This window comes from Vollenhovia emeryi, unplaced genomic scaffold (assembly GCF_000949405.1).
Source record: "Vollenhovia emeryi isolate VEMERY1.0 unplaced genomic scaffold, V.emery_V1.0 DF939270.1, whole genome shotgun sequence".
Classification (NCBI taxonomy): Eukaryota; Metazoa; Arthropoda; class Insecta; order Hymenoptera; family Formicidae; genus Vollenhovia; species Vollenhovia emeryi.
Window position 1 is genome coordinate 127,165 of NW_011967096.1, and position 24,254 is coordinate 151,418.

The following is a 24,254-nucleotide window of genomic DNA, read 5'->3' on the forward strand; positions in this document are numbered from 1 at the left end:
CCAGATACGTAATAATGAAAGTGTCGGATAAGTATCTCTATTCTTTTTTGTCGTCTTGAATATCTACGATCTCGGGAGGTATAAAAACGTTTCTGCCATAACGAGACGGTACAACATACGGAAAGGAATTAATCGTTTCATCGCACTATGGGGCTCGTAATTCGCCAAGATAAATAATGTCGCGATAATGCAGTTGATGAATATTTTTCAGCAACGAAGACGACCATGATAAAAAAAAGGGAGTGGAAGAAGGGCAGTCAACGGCAAATCGTCGTCGTCGTCGTCGTCACGAATCCGTAGAACTCGAATTCCAAACGGAAAAGGCGCACCGGATGTTTGGGCTCGCCACTTTAAGGACATGTGGCTGGACAGATAGCCATCGGTCTTGAAGCTAATTAGCGACGTGCAGTGCGAACAAGCAGGACAGCCGAGTACTCGACGCACCACGAGAAGAGAGAGTGTGCGGATATATAACACGAAAGAAGCGCGGTATCCCCCCGGTGAACGCCCTGCCCGTCTTTCTCTCCTCTCGCCTCGTCCTCTTCGCTCCTCGGACGCGCCGAGCACCACCGGGCACCGGGCCCTGCGCTGGGCACGATCGACGAGCGCACGTCACGAACGATTTCGCGGGTAGATACCGTCGGCCGACGGTTTCGTCGTTCCTCGTTATTACGCGCATAATTTCTCGGAACCTCGCTCAAGGCGCGGTAAAATTATGCGCGAATGCGGATCACAGCCCTGCCGTGCGTGCCGGGACCCCGACACGAGTATACGCGTTACAATGTATCGGTACACCTGTACTACGACATTAATCACGTGGTACGGGACATTCCTGTCACGATGTATACCAGACATTATTCGCGCGCGAGCGAGGCGAAACGGAAAGGCGCCGGGATTATTCGAGAAATATTTAAATTAGACTCGCTTATCGCGTGTCGGCTTATATACCTTCGCCTTGATTCCCGATCCCGCGCCCGCCTGCTAGAGCGAGCCGCGCGCCGAGGAGGATCCCCGCGCGATCGTATCCTTATCGGCGATACGAGCGATATTAATATATTGGCGCATCAATCTGCTCATTCAACGGCCGGAACGAGTCGAGCTTGCGACACTTCTTATCGAGATAGCGGAGGGATGAATGAACTTGTAATCAGTGACAGCCAAAAACAATTATGGCGACACACCTTAGCGAGTTATTCTTGCGGATGTGAAAGGGAACAGATTAGAGCGCGTTTTATATTCTTTTGCCGAAAAGACAGAACGTACCCTGGCCAGATCGTTGCCGAACTTCGGAGGTAGGAAAAGAAGAAAATAATGACTCGTTTCCATCGACAATATTGCATCTCATTGACTTTGTCTTTCGCCCTGCTCTTTAAAGGTGGGAACAAATGACGGACAAGCACGAAAACCGATCGAGTCGATTGTAGAAGAGAGCGGACAAACAAAGCGGTCGATCTGTATAACGGGGCGAAGAGAATGAAAGCCCAGAGGGGTCTCCTATAGGTATGGGAGAGGAGAGCAAGCGAGAAACAAAGACTCGTAAAAAGGGCACTATGCAAGACGATCCCATGTCGCGATGACGACGCCCTGGCGCCCTGATCCCCGACACCTTCGAGTGCGCCCCATAAAACCCTATTCTCAGCTGAAATATCTCGAGCGGGCTGCCGCCTAAGCCACTTTTTTACCTGCGCGGATCTCCCGAGGGGAGACTCGACTCCTGCGGCTGCAACATTGCGCGCGACCACGTCCCGATGCGATTCCGAGACTATTACAAACGAGATTCAATTATCGAAATCGCAATTTTTCGCTCCGATACATCGCGTATCAAAACGCTAATGCAGCCCCACAAAGAGAACGTTTCAATATTACGATCTGATAAGTCCGCGGTGTATTCACCAGGAGAGATCTCGCCGGAGGTAATGTTTCAGTATCGTCTAATGATCCTTAATCATTCTAAAGCCATCTTTGACACACGCGAGATAAATTTAATAGTAACCATTAAACAAGCGAACGGGAATATATCTCAGGCGTGTATATCCTACACTTCAAAGCACGCACGAGCCATAGAGAGGCGGGACAGGTCGTTTGGTGAGTCGTCGCGAGAATAAATGATCTCCGCGGGTCGAATCCGAGTTGCGGATGAAGGCGCAACCGCCATCGTCCCTGCTTCCTGCCTGGCCAGACTCGCGGCGACTTTCGTTCACGTGCGTGCGCGGGGAAATACGTCGAATAATAAGAATGCCATTAAAAAATTAAACGAGGCCCCCTATAAATACGCGCCGGGAGAATACGGCGAGAATGGCGCCGGGGAAAAGGGCAGAAAGCAAGGGGGGGAAAAAAGATTGCGCGAAACGTGCGGAGCAAAGGGAGGCGGAAGAAGGAACGGTTAATTTGTTGTGCATCAGCAGCACCAGCAGCTACGAAGACAAGCTACGGAGAGAGATAGAGAGAGAGAGAGAGGGGGAGAGAGGTACCGGGGCCATACTAAGAAAATAACTAGAGATAATTACGCGCATAAATCAGAGTGTTAATATTCGGGGGCGTAGGTAGGAGGCGCAGGTAGATATATTCGCCTATAGGTAGGCAGGACCCGTGGATATATACGGGAGGAAAGGGAGGAAGGGGACGAGAGGTCGGACGAGAGGAGAGACAGCGAGAGACGGAGAGGGTAAGAACGGAATAATGCCAACTTCGGATCGGTAGATCATTCGTGGCCGTTGGATACGCCTCCTTGTTAGCCTGGGTTTACTTAGTCCTTCGACGCTCCTACGACGTGCGTTACGCCCGCTAATAGCCCACCGGTAACGAACTACCGTCGACCTTTTTTGAGGACCTTTTAAGCGAAAACGCGTTTCTCTCCTCTCGCGCTGCCTCTTATCGATCATGGCCGTCATCGCGAGAAAGGATCGCCCCGTGGAGTCGCCGCGCTGAAAGCGAATTCCTTCCCACGTTTGCCGCGCGCTGCCCCGACGAAAGGATATGCGCCACTTAAAGAGCAGTCCTCAGGGCGATATTCGTAATTTATCGGTCGCAAATGGAAGGACTCGCGCGGGTAATTCGCTCGGGTAGTACGCGCGCGAATTATTTCCAGCCGTCGTAATCGCCCGTCGACACTCTCGACACAGATTTCTGCGGTATCGAAATTTTTCCCGATCGCGACGAGGGTGCGCAGCGGTGGCGAAGCGAGGCGGAACGGGGGACGAAGAAAAAAAAGACGGAGGAAGGGCGCACAGTGGCGTTGAAACACTCATAACAGGTGGACCGATACTCGGCACGAAGATACATCTTCGAGGTGGGCGGTCCCACACTCCTTAAATCAGCCCGCAGCCACCATAACATTAAGCCCACCCTCCTCTCTCACGGCACGTCTCATCTCCCGCCGTTTATTTGTTTGCTTAGAGCGAGTAATTAGAATCCGATACAAATGGTTATTATTTATCGGCATGGAGGGGCGAGCAGAGCCGACGAGAGCCCCGGTACGAATGCACGGGACGGACGGACGGGGTGTATACCTCCTGATTGCCTGGCGTTATTAAACCGGGAGATACCACGAGATAAATACACGGAGGCCAAACCCGTAAACACCGGACACTATATAATGTTGCCGGCGATCCTTACCAACAGCTTTCATTCGCGAGCGACGCAGAACTCAATTATTACAGCGATGTCCTCCGCGAACGCGCTATTAATAATTCGTTCCGTTTTACAAATGTCTAACGTCGTTCGATAAAATCGCGCGTCTTCAACTTACGTACGGCCCGTTGGTATTTTGGGAGGGGGATTTGAGATCGACGTTACAAAAGTCGTTCGATTTTCGAGAAGCAGACGCAAAATAAACGAGCGCTATCGGCGATAGTCTTGCAGCTGTCGAAGCATAGAAGCGGGTTCATGGAAATAAACGTAATGAGGTTCCCGATCGAACAGGGGCCCAGCCGCGCGTCACGTCAGACCGATGCACCCGTCCTGCATTTCCGAGGAACGCACCGCGCGACTCACAGAGGCGAATCTATCGCGATGCCAGACGCGTCCGTTAATAAAGTATAATGGGCACACAGCGCCTCTCTCCCCCGAGATGACGACCATGTACACCTGACCCACAGAATACAATGGCCGACTACGTCGTTCGGGCACGAATCACGTAAGTGTGTATGAACGGACCCTTCTAATGGGCATTGTATAAAAGGGGAAAAAAAAAGATACCGTGCCTATCGTGACCAGTAGATCATAGACGGTAATGAGAGCTGCGAGATGTCGCGGATAAGAATATTCGAGCTCCGCTCTTTTTTTATTTCGAGACCCTTAGGTCTCGTCGACTTTTGCAATTTCAAATCTCTTGCCGCGAGATTACAATTATTTGATACGATTAATTGTCCGTTGCACTAAGAAAATCCTCGCGGATGAAATCGTTAGCCGAATATTGAATAATCGTCCGATTTATTTATTCCAACGAAGGCTCCACGGGAGATAACGCCGGGGGTAACGTTGATTAGCTCCGCTGTTGATTTAATTACCGGGAGAGTAATTGGCATGCCTACTGACGATCCCCTTCCCTTTCTCTCTTGACACAGACACCCCTCCCCCCTCCCCTCCCCCCGTCGCTTACTTCGCTCTCCGGCACCCTATCGTCTCACACCCTCTCCAGCCCAAACTGTTGCATATTCATCGATGATAGATTATTATATGTCTACGTGTCAAAGACTCGCAGCCAGGAACAATTGGTCTCGGACAATGTCTCTATTCGATACACACGACTCCGTTAAAAATTTGCGCGGATTATGACAATTTGGCGAATGCTCGCTTTATGCTAATCAAAACAGACCACGAGTCCCCCCCCGAAAAATTGCCCACGCTCGAGTCTGGGTTTTTGCCTCTCGCTTTCCAAATATCGTAAATTGCTTCGTTCGCCTGGTTTATCGTGCGTGTTTTTCGCGGAGGAGATATGCGCAAATGAAAAAAAAAACCAGCCGGAAAAACAAACAACGGACAGAGCAGTTCGTTGCCAATTTCCGCGAGTCCGAGACACGTCGTAAAAAGGGCACCGCGGACGGTTAGGTTCGTACGGTAGCGGTTATAGGCGAACGTATATCGCGGCGATGTTATCCGCAAACACGCGGGTTCGGCCAATTTATCCCAAGGGATGAGGCCGACGTGGCATGGCGATGGTGGGTGTGGGGCAACCTTGTCCAGCGGAATGAATTCAGCACGCAGCCCCTGTGCGGTCGAGCCGCCTCTACCCCTTTCGCCGACCATCTCCAACCACCGTGCAACGTCCCCACCGTTTGGCCACTTCACCCTCTCGTCCGTCCCCTCTCTCTCTCTCGTTCACCCGATAGCGCGCGCGCGCGCATGTTAAGGTCACTTCAGAACGTTCCGAGGAAACGATATAGAAGCGGGTGAAAGAAACGGCAAAATTGCTAAAATACCAAAATTCACGGCAAATTCTTGGAGATATTGTCCCGGCAACTTGTTCCCCAAGTGTCACGAGATCGCGACACTAATTATCGCTAATGTAACGGACACTTGGAGGCGTTATTGGTCTATTTTAACTCCAGCGGGTAATAATTAGGGACGGACAAAAATTACTCAAACATAGATGCTTCTCGGCAATACGACCCGAAGCGAATTAATGCGCCGCAACTGTACCTCAGCAGACCCGTGCTGCATCCGTGGCGGTCGAGCCACTTGACAGGCGGCGATTTATAATCGATACAAGTGGTGTGAATAGCCCTTAACCCGCTACCATCCGCCACTCCTGATCCGCTCCACATATCGCTAGCGTGGTATACAACGGCCGCCTGATTGCCACGGGGGCTCTTAGATTTATTGACCTGTCAATGGCGGCGCGCGAAAACGGCGAATTTACAACGCCGCAGGTGTTAAGTTCTGCCGTGCGTGTAATAACGGCCTGATCCCCAGGCCTACGGTAAGCCACACCGTAATTATATTTCCGAACCTCCCGCCCGCTACCTTTGTCATTATCACCCGAGGTGGCGTAGCTGTAATTCAATGAGATCCATCGCGCGTGTATATAAACGCGAGCGATAAAGGTCCGATAAACGACGCACGGCTCTACGAAATTTTAGTATGCCACGCAGCCGTCGCCAGTGCCACGAATCGTACGTTCCTTATGCACGATGCCCCGGAGAGAGATTTAGTTTCCGCCTACGGACACTAAGGTTCCAAGCCCCGCGAAGCGGGATAACGCAAATCCCGAAGAGGACGGCACGATAATTCGCAAGCGGAATGAATAAAGCGGAGGGAGCTGTACGAAACGCTCGCGAAATGATTTACAATTTGCACGTCTTGTACACGGCGGAGCGAAATGATACAGTTTATCCTACCTTGAGTCTGGTGAGACGAGGTTCCTCGGCCGCGAGCTTCGCCAGTGCCTGATAGTCTCCCTGCGCCGCCCTGACCAGCCACTCCCGCGATTTTCCGTCCAGTTGCTTCGGGAAAGCATCGATCGTTGGCGATTATTAGCGATTAATGGGCGCGAGGGATCGCCGGGATCGATCAGCAGCACGCGGAAGATCGAGCGGGCCCGTTCGATCGAGAGCGGGCGAATTTTAATTAAGATCCCCGGCCACGATCTGGCGTGCATTTATCAGGGGCCGGCGATGCACGTCCGACCAGGGAAGAGAATTACGGCCCGTGCTGCGTCGCTCTCGTCGGATTGGCGCGCGCAATAATCGCGATCTGCGGTGGGTGATGAACTTACCGAGGCAACGGAAGCGCTGTCATCCTCGTCGGCGCCCTGCGGAGAAAAGAAGAGAAAGAGGAAGGGGGTTAGAGTTGATCCCTCGAAAAATCAACATTACGCGCCACGTCACGCGGACGCTCGCGGGGCATGCGGCCGCGAGTCGCCGCGAAAACCGGTCCGCTGTATATGGCGTTGGCGTTGCTGCGCTCTCCGCGGAAGAGAGAGAGAGAGAAAGTGAACTCTCGCTGCATCGCGTGTGTGCCACGATGGCAAACGCACCAAGCGGCATGGGGACGACAGGCGGGGAGAAAATGCGTGAGCGCAGCGGGAGGCCACCGAGCACGGGACGCGCGCTTCGGCCATCAGATTGATATACGGATCCAATAATTGATTCTCCGGCGCAAGGCCTTGGGAGGCTGGCTGGGGCCGCACGCACTTACGCAACCCCCGACCGTCGTCCAAGAACAGACGTCCCATTTCGGAAACTGCCGTCGCGTCCCCCGGACGCCCGGCAAACGGACAAACGACTCACGATCGCGATTATCGACGAAGCATAAAAGCACACTTAAGATACCCACGATAAAATTCTGGTCGCGCACGGCGCCTCGTATCGCTTACAAAATTCTGCTTTTAACAGAGAATCCATCCGCGCTATATGATTATGTAACTTTTTGCTCCACGTCTTTTTATATTCTGTATCGCGATAAATCTTCATCTTAATAATATCCTTAACAGATCTCGATAACATCCTTAAATCATACGCGCGCGCGCGCACACGCCACCGCGCGCAAACACGTGAATAAACACTTTAACGAGAAACTCGTCGTTTAATCGCGCTCGTATACGGCGCCGATCGCCGTGCAGTGTTCCACGTTATACTTACGACGGTGTATGCACGTGGTACGGTAGGATGACGCGACGAAGGAGGTGGCGGCGGAGGAGGGAGGAGGCGAGGGCTCTCTCCTGATCCCAGGAACGCTAAACGACTACTCATCCCTGTTAAACTGTTTGTATTTTCACTCGTCACGGCCACGTCGGTTGTTCGAGGTGCTCATATCGACACTCGACCCCGAATCGATCGTGACTCTTCATAAATTACTTCCACGGGTCGACCGAGGCGCAAGAGATGTGCGTTTGCACTTTGGCCGAGTCATCATTAGCCGACCACGATATATCTTTATCCATCGACAACATCGCGCGTGTCCTTAAGTGAAATCACGATTCGAAGGACACGCGTCGATGGACGCGAGACGAGTGTATGTCTGGCATTTCAACATTAATCCAATTCCCCCCCACCCACCCACCCCCTCGTCGAAAAAGGACCACGTCGTGGCGCGCGAGAAGTTTTCGATTTCGCGAGATCGGGATTCTCTTCCGGATATTTCGACACTTGGAAATCGGGATGACAACCACTGACCCCCCGTCGCGTCAGGTGGTGCATCGAGGTGCGTTCCCAGCTTTCGTGCACTACGTGTGCTCTCGCAAACACGTCTGTACGCGTGCGAATGCACAGATGCCTGCTGATAGGACGGACTTTGTTATATGTATGTATCACAGTGGCCATGCCTCATCGGCGATGCAACAATTGTACTTGCGATAAAAAGACATTATTGTATCGCGGCGGCGGTAAATGGGCGCGTGTCAATTAATTTTTCATTCGGGCGCTCTCGTGACGCGACTACATCTTATTGCCACAAATAATAAGCACGCGTACACGTAATTCAAGTTCCTGACGCTCTCTTGCGCGAAGCACATAAGGGTTGAAAAAAAAAGATACGCAAAAGTCCCCGCTTATTAGAGAAGTATATAAGAATATATAATAATTCGGTTCTGCGGGGGAAAAAAATCTTTCTCGTACAGTTCCGAATTAGTATGCAAATTGTCGCAAAATTATGCAAGCGACGAAGGACTCATCGGCATATCACCGAGAGCCAAAGAGATTTCGAGGAGAGAAAGTTGGGAGTGAACTCGAGGAAATGTTCGATCTCGTTATTGAGAATCACGGACACATTCGCGATCGTAATGTTGGTATTCAAGTCGCGCGCGCCTCTCGCTGATTGATTTTTAGGCGATCGCGCGATACGGCTCGGCCGATTTTCGATGAGATTCGGGGACACTTGTTCGCTCGTATCTCGGAGATATGTAAATGTTCCCATCCTCTCGCGGCGCGAAGCATCTCCACGAGAGCAATCAGACAAACGGGCCAGTCAGCGATGGCACAGTCACAATGTGCCATGAGCCATAACGGCGTGGTTATCAGATAAGCTTATAAGACCCGGGTAATCGTAATAGCATCGCAATGGCGGTTTCTCCGGCTCCATCGCGGTCGATGAACGCAGGTGGGGAAGCGGCGTACGAACGATGAACGAAGACGAGAGGAGAGACGGGTCGCCGGGCCTCTTTTCCCCATCGCGGCGAGTCATTGTTCCGTCGTAATTAATATTTTAATTGAGATCAGCGGGAATTAATTAACGCAACAGGCCTGTTAAGGTCGTTCGCCTGGACCGATCAATCGCGATCGCGGCGCACTTGTCAGGATCAAGATTTAATTCGTCTTCTTTTTCGTGATATCTCTATCAGGCGTGCGAGACGTCGTAGAGCTCGATAAGGTGTGATTCACGAAAAGGAAATGGTCGGGAATAAATCGATTAGCGGCGCGGCAAACGTTATCTCGAAGAAAGAAGAATCCGTTAAAGGTCCGCTATGAATATTAACAAATCTATCTTCACGCATTGGATGATAATTCGGAGAGCTAAATATTCTATTGTAATAGCGGACATATGCAGATGGAGGCTCGTATATCACATTCGTAATCGGATAAAAAGCTAACGACGCGACGCATACAAGCCGCATAATCAGTTAGGATGTGATCCTAGCACGAGCGAGCGGCGAACCGAGTATCATAGAAATGGATACAAAGGGGCCATCAGCAGCCACGGTAACGAGCCAGCCGACCTACCCACCCCATCGTATCCCCCATTGTTATCGCTCTTCGTGGCGCATCAGCGCCGACTCAAAAACACGCTCTCCCGGCAGTTAAGCCGTGCACATTCGCGCGTCTAATTCCGCGAATGTGGCCAGCGGCAGGTACTCAACTACTCAGCAGGCATGCACGTGCTTACTCGTGCCCTCCTGTCTCTCTCCTTCTCTCTCCCCCTCGTCGCTCTTTTACGCTAGCCGCGTCTCTCCCACGTCTCGAACAATAAAAGGAATACGCGGTGTAAAGCAGATAGCGAACGCGCGCTCGCTCTCTTCAGGGTGGAAACGTTTTAATAAGCAGACGTGGCCTCTCCGAGGGGGCGTATAAATATATTCGGTTGCTATAGCGAGAGCGTACTCTCGCATTGCGAAAGAGTGAGAGACGTGATATGGGGAGACTATGAGGGACTGGGTGGTGCACCGGGGGCGGATATATCGGTGAGACAACGAAGGGTGGAGCGGGGGACGGCGGGCGTGGTAGAACGAGAGGCAAAACATGTTGCGGCACGAGCTGCCTCGAGAGCTCCGCGGAATTAGCTTTATTATAACCTGGGGGCCATCCATACATGCCTAACAGCGCACGAACATTCGCCGGCCAATAAGCCAAATGCTAACCAAACATTTTCGCGACTCGGCGTACCCTACAATTCATCCCTTCCTCGTGTCTCACTGTAGCGCCGAGAGGTCCAGAGCAAGGAGGATCGATCCCGATTAAAGCGAGATGTGTATTTAACATGACCATCAACCGGCGACGGCGACTTCATGTTTCGAGATTTAACTTTGGGCAAACGAGATCTACTTTCCATTCAACGACGTAAGACTTAAACGACATGGAACGGAAACTAAATGCGCGGTTCGTCAACCCGTGACTTAACAAGATGCATCGAAGAATTAGGCGTATCTTTACCGCGGCCGCAGGCAAGTCCTTCCATCTTACAGCCTCTAACGACTCTCCCTCCCGAGGGAGGAACTTTTCTGGTCGCGGCAGCGCCGTGAAACGATTAGGCCCGGATTAGTCGAGCGCGCGAGATCGATTATGCGATCCTGCGGATAACATTGGCCTGATTTATTCCCCTAATGGGCGTTCGCGCATTCATTTCGAGGCCGTGCGAGGCAATTCCACGGGGCTTCGTCGGATGGCGGTGCCCGTCCTGTCGCTGACAGGAAAACTCTCGCTGGGTGATTCAGCGTTCGGTTCGGCGACGCCTCCCAACGACCACCATAATGCCTATCTACCTCGGGTACCCACCTACCTAACGCCATTTCCATCGTCCGGGATCATAATCCAAGGTTCAATCGCGAGTCGAATGAAATCGCGTCGAAATATGACGACGGGACGCTAGGGCTAAACGGTCACGACGGCTCGAGTACTGGCCGTCTAATCGCGCCGTCGATCCCCCCCCGTTCGCCGATCTGTCGGCCAGGAATCGATTTATCTCGGTCAAATAAATGGATTTAAGAAGAAAACAAAAGAGGAAACGACGAGTGCCTGGCAAATTTATAGGAAGTGCGCAAAACACTTAGCTTTAATGACGTTCGTCGATGCAGTAACAGTCAACGCGAGATATTTATAAATTCGACGCGTGTGCGTTGCGCGATAATGTAAGTAAATGACGCACTTTTAAGAAACGGATGATTTACGACTAATATAGATTTCGGCTTGAAATCCGGCTGCGCGAAATTAATTTTACGACGGCGGGATACAAGCGTCGCGCGTATACGAGCGAAATTCGACAAGTCGGCGCGGAACAATTACACGATGGCGGGGAAATTAGCGATCGCGGACGATTATTATCTCGCGCGGCGCCGAGGGTGATTCATAACCCGCGCCTCGTATTTTCGCGGACGGCACACGTCGAAATTGGTCCGGATGGGAAACACAGGCGGCATCGACACCGCACGCTCGCCCAACCCAACGCCCTCTTCTCCGCCGCCCCACGCCACTTCGTTGACAGGATTATATTCGTACGTACCCACCGTGTTCCTCGGTGTACTTCGGTCCCGCAATACGCGTCGCGCGATCATATTCCCGTCGGCTAATAAATTTAGCGCGTTGCCCGAGCACACGGCTGTCCCCGCGCGATTATCGTCGCCCGATTGTTCCGCTGGCAATGTCACAGTTTCGAGAGATTCCAATGGTAAAGCGCATGGTGTAAAGATACAAGGTGAAACATTGCGCATGTAACCGATTTTAGGGGCAAATTGTTCATTGCTTCTTCCTGCATTCAATCGTAATGAATAATGATTTGCAGTCTGGCCATTCGGAGGCATGCTTTCAGGAAAATAGATCCCGTGTCTGATACAAATTATTAATAATTTTGCGAGACATTGCGTGGAATTGTAATAAAGTGTGATACCGTGAACAAGTCGGACGAGTTCGCTGATAAATGTCTGAAAAGCGTTAGGTCGATAGCGCTGACGTAAAGTACGCTAGGAAGCTGTCGGGTGGAAGAAATCTTAATAGCCGATGCGTCGGCGCGATAGAGTTGTTGTGAAATTAACTTCTCGAAAAGAGTACCGTTTCACGAAATGACTGGGCGTGACGAACGCGTGTTAATCTACGCCGGCGTTGTGCAATAGTGCCGGGCGCGATTATATCGCAGATATACACTCGATATCGCGCGGCCGACGAGCAAATTAAAACATTCAAATCGGAATGCGTTACCGTTGAAAAAGACAGCGTCCTATGGAACCAAATATTTTTACGTTTGTTTTACGAATAACGTGGACAACACAAGTGGGAGGGGCATCGCAAGTATCAGCCGAGACAAAAATGTGAACTCTCTGAAAAATCAATCGGCGAATTGTGACGGAAAACAGTGAATATTCTGACTAATTTACAGTTACAAGTATAACACTGCGATTTTCAGTGATAATCCACCGATGGACTTTTGGAGAGAAGGGATACCTGTTTTGGACCGCGCCTGTTCATCGAGAACCGAAACTTTGCGACATTCGATTCGGTGAGGCGAGAAAGAAGCGGTTGGCGTAGCCTCTTGTATAGCCCATGATGTACTGCGATGAAGGCCGAGCTTAGCCGCCCGCGCGGTTTCGTCTCCTAACGAGTTTATCGCATCCTCTTTAACGTTATTAACACGGGCTAACGAACTGGAAGTGCCGAGTCACCCAGGTCCTATACCGAACCACATTGGAGCCACGGTGGTTCCGCCAGGTATACACACCTGTACACGCGTGTCTGATCTTGACGCGGGTGTGGGCGTGCGCGCGGCTGTGTGTACGCGTGCATGTGTGTACGCGGGCTTGTAAGTACAGGGCGAGAGGAGGGCGTTCGACGGTGCCAGTTACGTGTATAAGGTGGGATAAAGGTACGTATAGATACACAGCCCGGCCTGTCTGTGCGGCCCTGATACCCGGGTCTCTGGGCTAATTCCGAGGTGTAATCTACGGGTACCATCTCAATGGATTAGCATATAGATAGCGAGGTAGACTGACCGCATATATGCGCACCTAGACCATGCCACGGGGGAAGGACGCGGGCATGTCCGTTTTGGTCCCGTGTCCTACGCACGTAAGGGGGTCAAATGATGTTGCAGCGGCGTTCCCGTGCGATTGGTAGAAATAAACTCTGGACATATTCGCGCGACCGCATTAACCGAGTCAATTAAGACTTGTACGATCAGCGGATAACGAGAAAAATTCCCTTACGCTTTAAACGTCACAGGGCGAACGTACTCGGCGTATTAATTTTAAAAAAATCTTCATTGAGAGTCCCTCGGATTATCCTCAAGATTCTTATTCACGCAATTTGGCCAATTCAATCTCATCTGCCACATCGACGTGGCTACAGAAAGACATGCCATCTTTCTCCGTGAGGACTTCCGTCCCGGAGATCATTGGGGGATAAGAGGCGTCATCGACGCTGATGGCAGCGGACGCTGGGTTGCGAGAGGGGGCGGACGGGCCGCGGACTTGGGGCATTTCGCCCGAGGTGATTCGGTCGCGAGGTAATTTGTGCTCACAGCGGGGCTGAGCAAACACGCGCGGCGGGGGTGCCTCGAAAAATTAAATAACTCGATGACTGGTCACATTCTCCAATGTGCGCGGCACATATAGCTCTCGGGACCGAACGAACGTGCATACATACATATGTACGTCGACAGTCCCGAGATGTCCGCGAAGAAGGGCGCCTCTCGGCTGAATGACGTGGCCCTCTATTGTCCCTCATCTCCCTCTCCCTCGTCCTACCTTCCAGCGTCGCGAACGGTGCCCTCGGACGAGCGTCCCGGGGGAACACCGTGGGCCTTGTGCGGCCTAGGACGATCCCAGGACTGTGCCCAGGGAGCGAGCGCCGGCCTCCCGCGGACTTATGAATACAAATAGCCGCTCACTGCGCGACTCAGATCCTTGATAAGGTACGGTCCTGGCTTACCGTACCGTCGCATAAAGTACAGGCTCAGGGGCCTTGCAGGGCCCATCCGACGTAGGACCGTTTAACGGCAGATTATCCTCGCGACGGAGGAGGATTCCGATCGAGCAGAAAGATATCCAAATATTTCGCGAGTTGCGCGCGGACAAACTGAAAAACGCGACCGTTTTACAGAACTTAATTGAAATCAACGTGGCTAAACGCGAATCGATATTTCGAACGGGGCTGACGAGCTCGCTGTTCTTTCATCGCAATTTATTCGAATCATTAATTTTTTTGCAGGACCACGAGGAAAGATCATTACGGGGAATAAGAAGCGGATGATAATAATACAAAAATTTCGATCCCACGATCGGACCACCAAGAAGGGCCCCACGACCCGGAAGGGCGGCGCCCCGTCCGCCGCTGTCATGACAGTCACAATCAGTCAGTTTTCGGTACAGTCCCCGGACTGTCACTACGGGAGACAAGACTCCCGCGGACGAATACCGGAGTCTGCCATTCACCGGGAATGCCGGGGAACGGAGAAGGCAATCAACGAGGCTGATTTAATATACGGCATCGCGTCTCAAGAGGGAAAAAGAAATCTTGTTATCCGCCTCGTGATCTTTTTTTTTCCAAGGGAAGACGCGGCAGTTGATAGATTAGCGTAAGACCAGGGGCCTAAGTTGGTATGGAAACGTGATAGACGATAGGAATTATGAGAAGACAACAAGCGACCCATTGTAAACCGCTTGCCGTTACCCCGCGCCCCTTTGCGTAGGCATCCGCCCTACCTACCACCGTATATATTACCACATAAAGGCCCAAAGAATGCCCGCGGAAGTAAAGCGAGGCGAGGCAGAAGCGAGGCGTCGCCGCCGCTGAGCAAACAAATTTAATGCGCGCGCATAACGACACCAATTTAAATGATAATACGCGGTGTGTGTGCCTTCAAGATTAACTCGTAATAGGCCGGAATAAATGTCGGCGGACCTGTTAGAGGTGTATCTAGTCGCCCGTTACACGGAAACAGTGGGTGCTAACTACTCTTGTAGACAAGCTTGTTTATATTGGTGCGCGCTGCACAGTACCAAGACCATGCGTAGATCCGTAGACGCACGCATCTGGCGCCTAGTGCCAAGAAAATTGGGTCGCCGACGGATCACGTTTGCTAGATCCCTCAACGTCGTTATTAACGAGAATCGCGGTGAGTTATCGTCGTGGCATCGTATTCGCAACCGGCAATTATCCGGCCGGTTATTAAATTTAACCGGCGATATTTAATTATCCTCCGACGAGCGAAGTGCAATGTTGCCGTGCGTATTAAGCGCCGTGCCCATAATTTACCCGATTACGCGTAGAACGTTCGATAGCCGATAATCGCGCTCGACGCTACGAGAGATACGCGGCTACCCGAACGCGCACCTTCTCGCGAACGGCCACCGGCACTTAGGCGATTTTCCCGTGTTACATGCGCGAACGCGATAGCGTGATGACGGAGGGGAGGAAAAAAAAGAATTTACGCGGGGGAGAGCGATACCTCGCGCGTTCATCGGCTACGTCGATAAATCCCGACGGTAATGAGTGGGCTTATCTCAAAGACGCTTATCAGCTGGCACTCCTGCCCGAGTGAATTTGCCTAATTAAAGGAACAAGATGTAAACGATTTTATTTCCATCACTGTTCGCTATCTGCGTATCTGCCGGCCACTTGGAATGAATAAATGGTTTCCTGCGTATCTATCATTCTTCCTCTCTCTCTCTCTTTCTCTTTCTCCTCTTACAGAAACCAAGCAACGCACTTAAACCACCGCGGCCAGGTGCACCTGTCAAGTGCTCTATGCCGTTAGTTTGATTAATGACAGAAATATTTCTTGAATAAACAACGAAGCGTGCTTAAGCTCGCTGAACAGATTGACATTTAGATATACTTAGCAGCAGCAACAATTTAGATTTGAAAGATAATCGGGCAATTGCACGGTAAAGAGATAGTTCCGAGTTAACCTTCGTTGATCTCGTGTTAACATTTCGAATCTAAATCACTGCGAAGGAAAATCTTTGCGTTCTCTAGGGAGTATAAAGCTTCCTTCCTCCTGAGATTTTTTAATTACATCAACATTAACGTTTACGCTCCGAGAGAGATCTTAGTAATTTCGAAATAGTTTACACTTGGAAAAATAAAACTTAGAACTATCGAGCGCAAGCTAATTAGAGGGAATAATCAAGCTCGATCAAGAGTCGACGGTGCTTCGGAAGTAAGCTGCACGAAGTAAGTTTGCCTGCGGAGGTGTCTTGTCGAGATTGTCGCGGATAGAATCATGTGCAAGCTGTGCCCTCGCTTCCTCACCTCGCCTCGCCACGCCACGCCGTTGAACCTCTTTGCATATACATTCTGTAAGATTACTTTGTGCGGTTTACACCCAACCTCACCCCTCCCCCTTGTCCCCCCCCTCCCCCCCCCCGGTCGTCCCTCAGCAGCACGCTGCGCTTCACTTCAGCCCTCGCCTGCTTTCGTTGCCGAGAGGCAAACTACCCTCCAAGTTTCACCCAAGGTCCCTAATGTATGCGGAACTATACGGCAGAAATTCCAAGTTCGGCATGGCCGTGTTAGGCGCCTTTACGATGAGTTTCCACCCTCTCGTTCTCTCTTTGCCGCGCTCGCGAGGGAAGGGACGAGGCTCGCTCGACAAGACTCGCCCTCTGCATAAGAGGCGAACACGCGTGATCCTAATTAGAACGCGTCCTCGAGGTGCCGAAGTAAAAGCGAGCTTCTTGTTAGGCGAAGCCCGACGAAGGCGCCGTCGGCATTCGCGCGCGCATATACGCGAGCGTACAAGCGAGGTGCACTTTCCAAGTAAAAGGACCCTCCCTCCTCCCCGCTTTGCGAACATTTCGAGATGAACAATGTCAAAATCTTTACTTCCGCGGAGATTCGCGGTAATTCGTGAGACCGTTCAATGTTACGGCTGACGAAACGAATGGTCGCCAGAAACAGATCTCCGAAGCTTTACCCACGCAGGTGTACTCGTGATTATTTTGGTACCTTGAAGATTTTACACTGAAAAATAGAAGTAACCGAGAATTTTCCCAGGAAAGTACGATAGATAAAATGTCTCGCCACCCACGCTCGCATTTACATTATAGACAAGAAGCTTCACTGTTGAAAAAGCCTACTGTTTACAAACGGGCGCAACTTCATGTTTCGATGATTAAACGTGTCCGAAACTTTTAAAGATCAAAGTACAAAGAGTTTGTTTCACACAAATGCGAAGCGAGATTAAATTCAATTAAAATAAATATATTTCCAAATAATTAAGCTCTTTGTGTCTAGAAACATTCCATTTTATATAAACGAATCAAAACGTTTAAAAAATGTGCCGACAATTGTACAAATGTACAATTTATCAGCTTGCACAAATTTTTTAAACGTATTCATCGGCTACAAAGTAGAACGTTCCTAGGCGCACATTGTAGATTAGATTTATCAGGTTTTTCGTTCCAAAATGCCCGCATTTCTCCATTTCCCTCGCTTTCCTCCGTCACGAGCTTCCATCGTGACGAACCTGATCGCGCGTTCAATGACTCGCGATCGGCCGTTCGAAGAAAATATGATGGGGAAACTACGTAGAATGTGTTGACGGGGCGATTGGTCGGCAGACCGGCGCGGCACGCGACACCGCGCTAGACGAAACGGTCATTAGGGATGCAAAGGGCGGAATCGCGCGGCCACGTTGCATGATAATTACTGTAAAGAAAGGCCGACGAGCCTCTACCCACGGGCTTCCCAGGAGATTACAGGATGTCCGGAGGCGAGAGGATTCTCCCCGCATGACCCGAAAACCCTTTCCGCGCTTACAAGCAATAAAAATTAACGGCCGGCCCGGTCGAATCGTATATGAAAGGCGGCCCGCCACGACCGGACCGTGGCGTCTGAGTAATACATAATTATCACGGGCCATTCAATGTATACACGCGGCAATAAACAGTTTCCTTTTGTAACGAAACTGTCGTATCGGAGAGAATGTGTCAAAATCTTTCGGTGGCCGTTAACATTATATCCGAGGCTCCGTTTGCGGGAAGAACATCGATTTCACAAAGCCACAATCTTACAAAAAAAGCTGTGTACAATATTCCCAAGGGAGTAACCACTAGTTGAAATGTTGTCCCACCGATTACATGGTTTCATTTCATGTCACACTATTTCATCTCAATACAAATAATTCCATCTGATTGCAAACAATTTTCTTGTACGCACGCTTAAAAATATGTGACGTTAAATCTCAAAGACATAACAAGTGAAGAAATTGAAAAATGAAGACGAAACGATTACATGGGGATTTCGTAAAGCCTTGTGTCCACGATCCAAGAACTGTGTCAAAGTTCTAGTTTTGAAAAATGTGTAGCCAATCAACTTGCATCTCTTACGGAAAAGCTGCAAGTTGATTGGCTACAGATCTCTCAGAACTAGAACTTGGATCAAGTTCTAGCATCGTGGACATAGGCACTGTCCCACAATTACATTAAGCGGTTACCCCCTTGGATATTCCTCTTCTAATTCACTCGATATAATGGCGGAACAGAAAGTTCATGTCATTTCACGGTTAAAAACAAGCGAGATGAGACGAGACAGTAAGTAGTTAATTACTTAAAACTTTGTTTTTCTAATCAACAGAATGAGCAAGATTTTCAGTTCCCCCGTTGACGGAGCAAGCAAATTTCGAAGCAGCCACGCGCGAGGGGCCAGCCGAGAGCACAATCCGGTCGTAATCGGGCGAAGGAAGCGTGAAACGGCCGCGCTTCTTCCCTTTGTGGAGCGTCTTAACCGGTCGGCGCCTTTAATCGTGATATCCGATAAATATATCGAAATTATGATGGAGGATCGGCCGCGTACTGGACGGGCGGCACATCCTGCCGGTGTGCCGCGTCCAACTTTGTTGGCTGCGGCGGAAAGGAGCTTGTCCCCCGCTCCCTCCCCTCGCGAGATCTCGAGACCTCTCTCCTCCTCTACTTTTAATTTTCAGGCGCGGCTAATTATGATTTACGGCAACATCGGCGCAACATCCTGATCGCTACGCGAGATACCGCCCGCAGGATATTCAAATGCGATGAATATTGCTCGCCGCGATAAACGGCACACGAACGACAAGATAAACGGAGGAAGAGAGATGGCAGATTGCGCGCGACGGAAGGAGAGAGGGAGAGGTCGAATGGGCGAACGCGAGAAAGGGAGAACCGTCGCGAGTGCGCGTGTAAAGGATACGGAGAAAGGATTCCTAGTAGCCTACTCGGTATGCAAGATGGGCAGTCAGCCTTGTACACACCGCATCCTTCCTCCCGCCCTTCGAAGGATGTATAGGCGTCCGCGCGCGTGGATCGTTCCATGCCGAATCGCTCGTCCGTAGTATTTAAAGCCCCGACGGGATAATTCAATACGGGACCCTGAACCCTTTGTGTCCCCGCGTGTGTTTGGAAAGCATAAGCTGCCCGGCGATGTCACAACACGACGAGCGCCATGATTTAACCCTCGCCAAGAAGCCGAGGTGTAACAAACGTCCTTCCCCCGAAAGACGGTACATGATAGACCCCGAAAATGCACTCTAATCTATTTAATGGATTGCGACCATTTTTTTTTGCGCGAAATCTGCGTGTACGCATTTTTCCCCCGTAATTTTATTTTATTATTTGCAACTTAATATTATTTAAACTTAGTCTCTAGCTTTTCTCCGCTCACTCTCTCACGCTCTTTCCGCTATTTTTCGCGATTTTTTAATCATTCGCACACATACACACGCATTATTACGCGTAACAACTGTAAAACAAAAGAAGATGCGCTTACCTTATCCGTTCGTTTCCTAGCAGGGACGGTCGTTTCGTTAGGCCGGGCATGAAGATCGGTTTCGCTGGCCATACGATTGAAGCGTTGCATCCGTTCACGCACGCTGAGTTGCTCAGCCGAGGACGGATTCGTCGTCGGTACAGCTTCATCCTCCTGGAATTCATCAGTTTCGATTCCCGATTTAATTTATGACACACGCGACAAATAACAAATAATGAATCAGTCCATGAACCAATATAAGTCTAATCTCGGTAACTGTATATTATTAATAAACTAGAAACTGACCTCAAAAATATAATAATACTACACAATTATATGCCACGCGAAATTTATGTAAAATTCTAGAATAGTTTACCAATTATATAGTTATTGTATAAAAGCCGTGATTACCTATATTTCATCGTTTTTATAATAAAAATTTTCTGGTTCTGCCAAATTGTTGAAATATCGTAGATAAATTCACAGAGAAGTAATCGTCATCGCCCGGCGCGATAAGTCGGGCAAAAATTGATAACGACGACACTGATAACAATCGCGAGTACGCTTTCAAGGAAACTGTTTGATTGCCGAGAAGTCAACTCACGTTTAGCAAATCTATATAGAACATCCGAGATCAACTTGCACTTCTGTAAGTAGTTTTTAATTTTTTTACGAGGGGGAAACCGCTGAGGGCATTGTGGTGTACAGATTTGCGACATTACTGGGCATTACCAGTCATTACTAGGCATTTTTTGGGCATTAGGCCTTGCTGGGGCATTATAAAGATTAAATAAGATAACATAAATGCCCACTGGGCATTAGTGGGCATTGGTGTACAAGATTTTGGTCAGCGGTTTCCCCCTCGTACTTTTGTAATATTCTAAAATTTATTTATATACGTTTAAATAAATTCAGCGAAGATAAAGACTTTCAAATCGATCACATAATTATAAGTGACATAACGCGGAAAGACCGGCTACGGCGAAAATAACTAAAATTTAAATGTTGCCGTATAAATCGTAGGGGCGTCTACATTGTTTTGCGTTGCAGCATTCACTAAGTTTGCCGCACAAAACGCACATAGTTGTCTCTACTATTTACCATACCAATGCGGGTAAGACAACCACAGATACAGCTGTCCGAAATATTACTATTTCTATTTATTGGGGCTGTGCCAACTCTAATTAGACACGTGGTAACCATATCGGTTTCTCCGCGAATGAAAACGAAGAGCGCCTACCTTTATAACTGCCTCCGAGGAGCTGTTTCGGTTTCTGTCGACGTTCTCCTTGTTCTCCACCTTGAGCTTGTCCTGACTCTTGCGACGCGGTGGAACGGGCGGCGACGACGCCGACGCCGACGACGCTACGGACCCCGAGTCGTCATTTCTTTCGCGCGCGGACGCGGACGCCAGGCTCTCCTCCAGGCTCGCATGGGAGCCGCTCGAGGACGGGCTGAGGGGCGCCGGGGGTGGCGGCCGGTAAGGTGGAGGCTCGCGCAAGGGAGAGACCGGAGTGGCTAAGTCGGGGGTGGCCAGGGGGGACCCCGCTTGCTTGGGGGACGAAAGGTCTAAGAAGGGTTGCCGGTATTTCTTCTTGAGGACCAAGTACTTTTCACCCTGTTAAGGAACGTTCACCTTGAGAGCACTCCGCGTGGGTGGGTCGACTCTGAGCAGCGGACTCTGACCCGCGTTTCGCCAAACTTTACTTTTAGTCGCGTCAATCGCCGAGAAAAATCGAAGGCATTAAAATCCCGAGAGTTCAATAGTAATAATAAAAAGAACTGTTAGACGACATTAAGCTGGCAGATGGTTTATTTGTTTGATTCCGACGTTTCGACTACACGGACTGTGGTCCTTTTCAAGGAATATATGTCTGTCCTGCTGTGGTCGTCACGTCGAATGGACGTGCCCTCGAACACAGTTCTCCGAGCGACGCCCAGAGACGGATGTCAAACATCCGTTTTTAATTTAATATCGATGACGTGATATTTATTATCAAATTCCTTGAAAAGGACCACAATCTGTATGGTCGAAACGTCGGAATCAAACCATCTGCCAGCCTGATGTCGTCCAATCCCTATAATTTTCACTTGACTCTCGCTTCTCCGAGTCTTCTCGTAAGGGAACTAACAGTGCACCGAAACGAATGGCTAAAATTCTCTCCCATATTCACAGAAAGTTTTCGTACTAGTAACGTCTCCATCAAACTTTCTACAATTCTCTGCCATCGCTTTCTCGTTGCCGGAGTCTAAGTCAATAGATCTATCCTAAACGCAAAAATCTTACCATCGTTGCTCCGGTGCGCGGAATCGACTACGACAGCGATATCACCGAGACGAAACGCCGAGAAACGTTCCTTCGCTGGAAATGTTAATTGACCGACGTCGGAAGCCGAGACCCGTCGAAAGAGGCCTCCCTGCAATCTTTCCCCCGTTACTCGGACACGCCTAACGGCTTTTATTTCGAGGATACAGACCGCGATAGCGCGCATTCACGCGATAAGCGCTCCGGGCATTCGCCAAGACCGAAGGTCGCGAGTCCAAACTGCAGCCGGAAGGATCCTCGAGACGTCGCGACGACTCCGCTCCGGAGGGAATTTTTCAGCTGATCGCGCACGCGGCTTCAGCTGATCGCGAGCGGAGCCGGCAACGTCGCGCCGGGCGCGCAACAAGTCGCTCTCCTGTCAGTAACGGAACGGGGGGGTCGCGGGGCGCGGGGCGCGGGGGGGAGAGACGGGACCCCGTATTGGCATACCTCCTCGTTCTTTATGGTGGCCAGGATGTTGACGTACTCCTTGAAACGATTCCTCGCCTCGACTGTAACACGAAATCGCACCGCGTTGCACACCACGGCTGAACGCACCGCGACGGAGTCGTACGGTGTTTACACCGCGTACGCGTGACGCGCGCGGTCACGCCTCGCGACGGGACGCCTCGCGAGGCGAGACGCGGCGACGCGAACGCGCACCCACCTCGCGTTTCCGGGTCCGTGAGGAACCGCTTGAAGTGCTTCACCAGGTCGTGATTGCGCGTCGTACCCCCGTTTTCCAGCAGGTAGTTGCGAATCTCCTCGAGGGACAGCTCGCTGGGCGTCGCCATCTTGGACGAACTGGCACGGCGGCGAGCGGCCGTCCGCGACGCGACCCAGACACCCCGTCGGTAACGGCGGTCGCCGTGGTTACCGCCGAGAACAAGCGGACGGTGACTAATTGAACGTTCTTTTTATCTCGGTTCGCTCTTTCACGTGTACGCAAAAGCGTACGCGCGTAAGTGCTGCGTAATGAGACGTAAAACGATGACGAAGTAATGGCAAGTGGTAATTAAGGTGAGGCAGAAACGCATGATAAATATCGCGACGTCAATAATTTGCCTTTATTCGCGGAGAGAATTTTCTCTTATTTAACCTGAAAATCAAGTGATCGTGGGACAACACGGCATTTTGAACAAGAGTTTTTTCAAAGTAAAATGCAGGGTCGGGAAAGTTACTCTATAAAAGTATTTAGTTACAGTTTTTTCGCTAAAATCGAACGTTCTTTTTATCTCGGCTCGCTCTTTTACGTGTAACGTACGCAAAAGCGTACGCGCGTAAGTGCTGCGTAATGAGACGTAAAACGATGACGAAGTAATGGCAAGTGGTAATTAAGGTGAGGCAGAAACGCGTGATAAATATCGCGACGTCAATAATTTGCCTTTATTCGCGGAGAGAATTTTCTCTTATTTAACCTGAAAATCAAGTGATCGCGGGACAACACGGCATTTTGAACAAGAGTTTTTTCAAAGTAAAATGCAGGGTCGGAAAGTTACTCTATAAAAGTATTTAGTTACAGTTTTTTCGCTAAAATTGAACGTTCTTTTTATCTCGGTTCGCTCTTTTACGTACGCAAAAGCGTACGCACGTAAGTGCTGCGTAATGAGACGTAAAACGATGACGAAGTAATGGCAAGTGGTAATTAAAGTGAGGCAGAAACGCATGATAAATATCGCGACGTCAATAATTTGCCTTTATTCGCGGAGAGAATTTTCTCTTATTTAACCTGAAAATCAAGTGATCGCGGGACAACACGGCATTTTGAACAAGAGTTTTTTTTCAAAGTAAAATGCAGGGTCGGGAAAGTTACTCTATAAAAGTATCTAGTTACAGTTTTTTCGCTAAAAATGTAACTGCCCACCCACTGAGAAATGATTCGTCGATCGACGTCGAAATGATGTCGTATCAACGTCAATTCGACGGTGTCGATGTCGATTCGACGTCGTTTCGACGTCGTTCGACGAATCATTTCTCACTGGGCGTACAACACAAAAGCCTGCAACAACATTGCTGCGACATTCCAACATTGCATATTGCAGTGCAATGGCACACAGATATTGCAGAGATATTATTTTACAATATTACTT

The 24,254-nt window shown here is 50.1% G+C and overlaps 1 protein-coding gene across 3 annotated transcripts in view; it reads right to left on the bottom strand.

Annotated features, from left to right (window-relative positions):
• LOC105559456 (ankyrin repeat domain-containing protein SOWAHB) overlaps positions 1-22,964 on the bottom strand; it is a 104,456-nt gene extending 81,492 nt beyond the window's left edge. For 2 of the 3 annotated variants that reach the window (XR_001008749.1, XM_012007743.1), the window contains exons 1-6: positions 22,832-22,964; positions 22,615-22,676; positions 21,100-21,477; positions 19,881-20,033; positions 6,716-6,751; positions 6,339-6,443 (exon numbers count right to left, since the gene is read on the bottom strand). Coding sequence is in view for 2 of the 3 variants with exons in the window: in XM_012007743.1 (XP_011863133.1) it covers positions 6,339-6,443; positions 6,716-6,751; positions 19,881-20,033; positions 21,100-21,477; positions 22,615-22,676; positions 22,832-22,958 (861 nt within the window). In the remaining variant the exon portion in view is untranslated. The remainder of the gene's footprint in view (positions 1-6,338; positions 6,444-6,715; positions 6,752-19,880; positions 20,034-21,099; positions 21,478-22,614; positions 22,677-22,831) is intronic. The other variant, XM_012007744.1, reaches the window with a different exon arrangement.
• Positions 22,965-24,254: the final 1,290 nt, after the last annotated feature.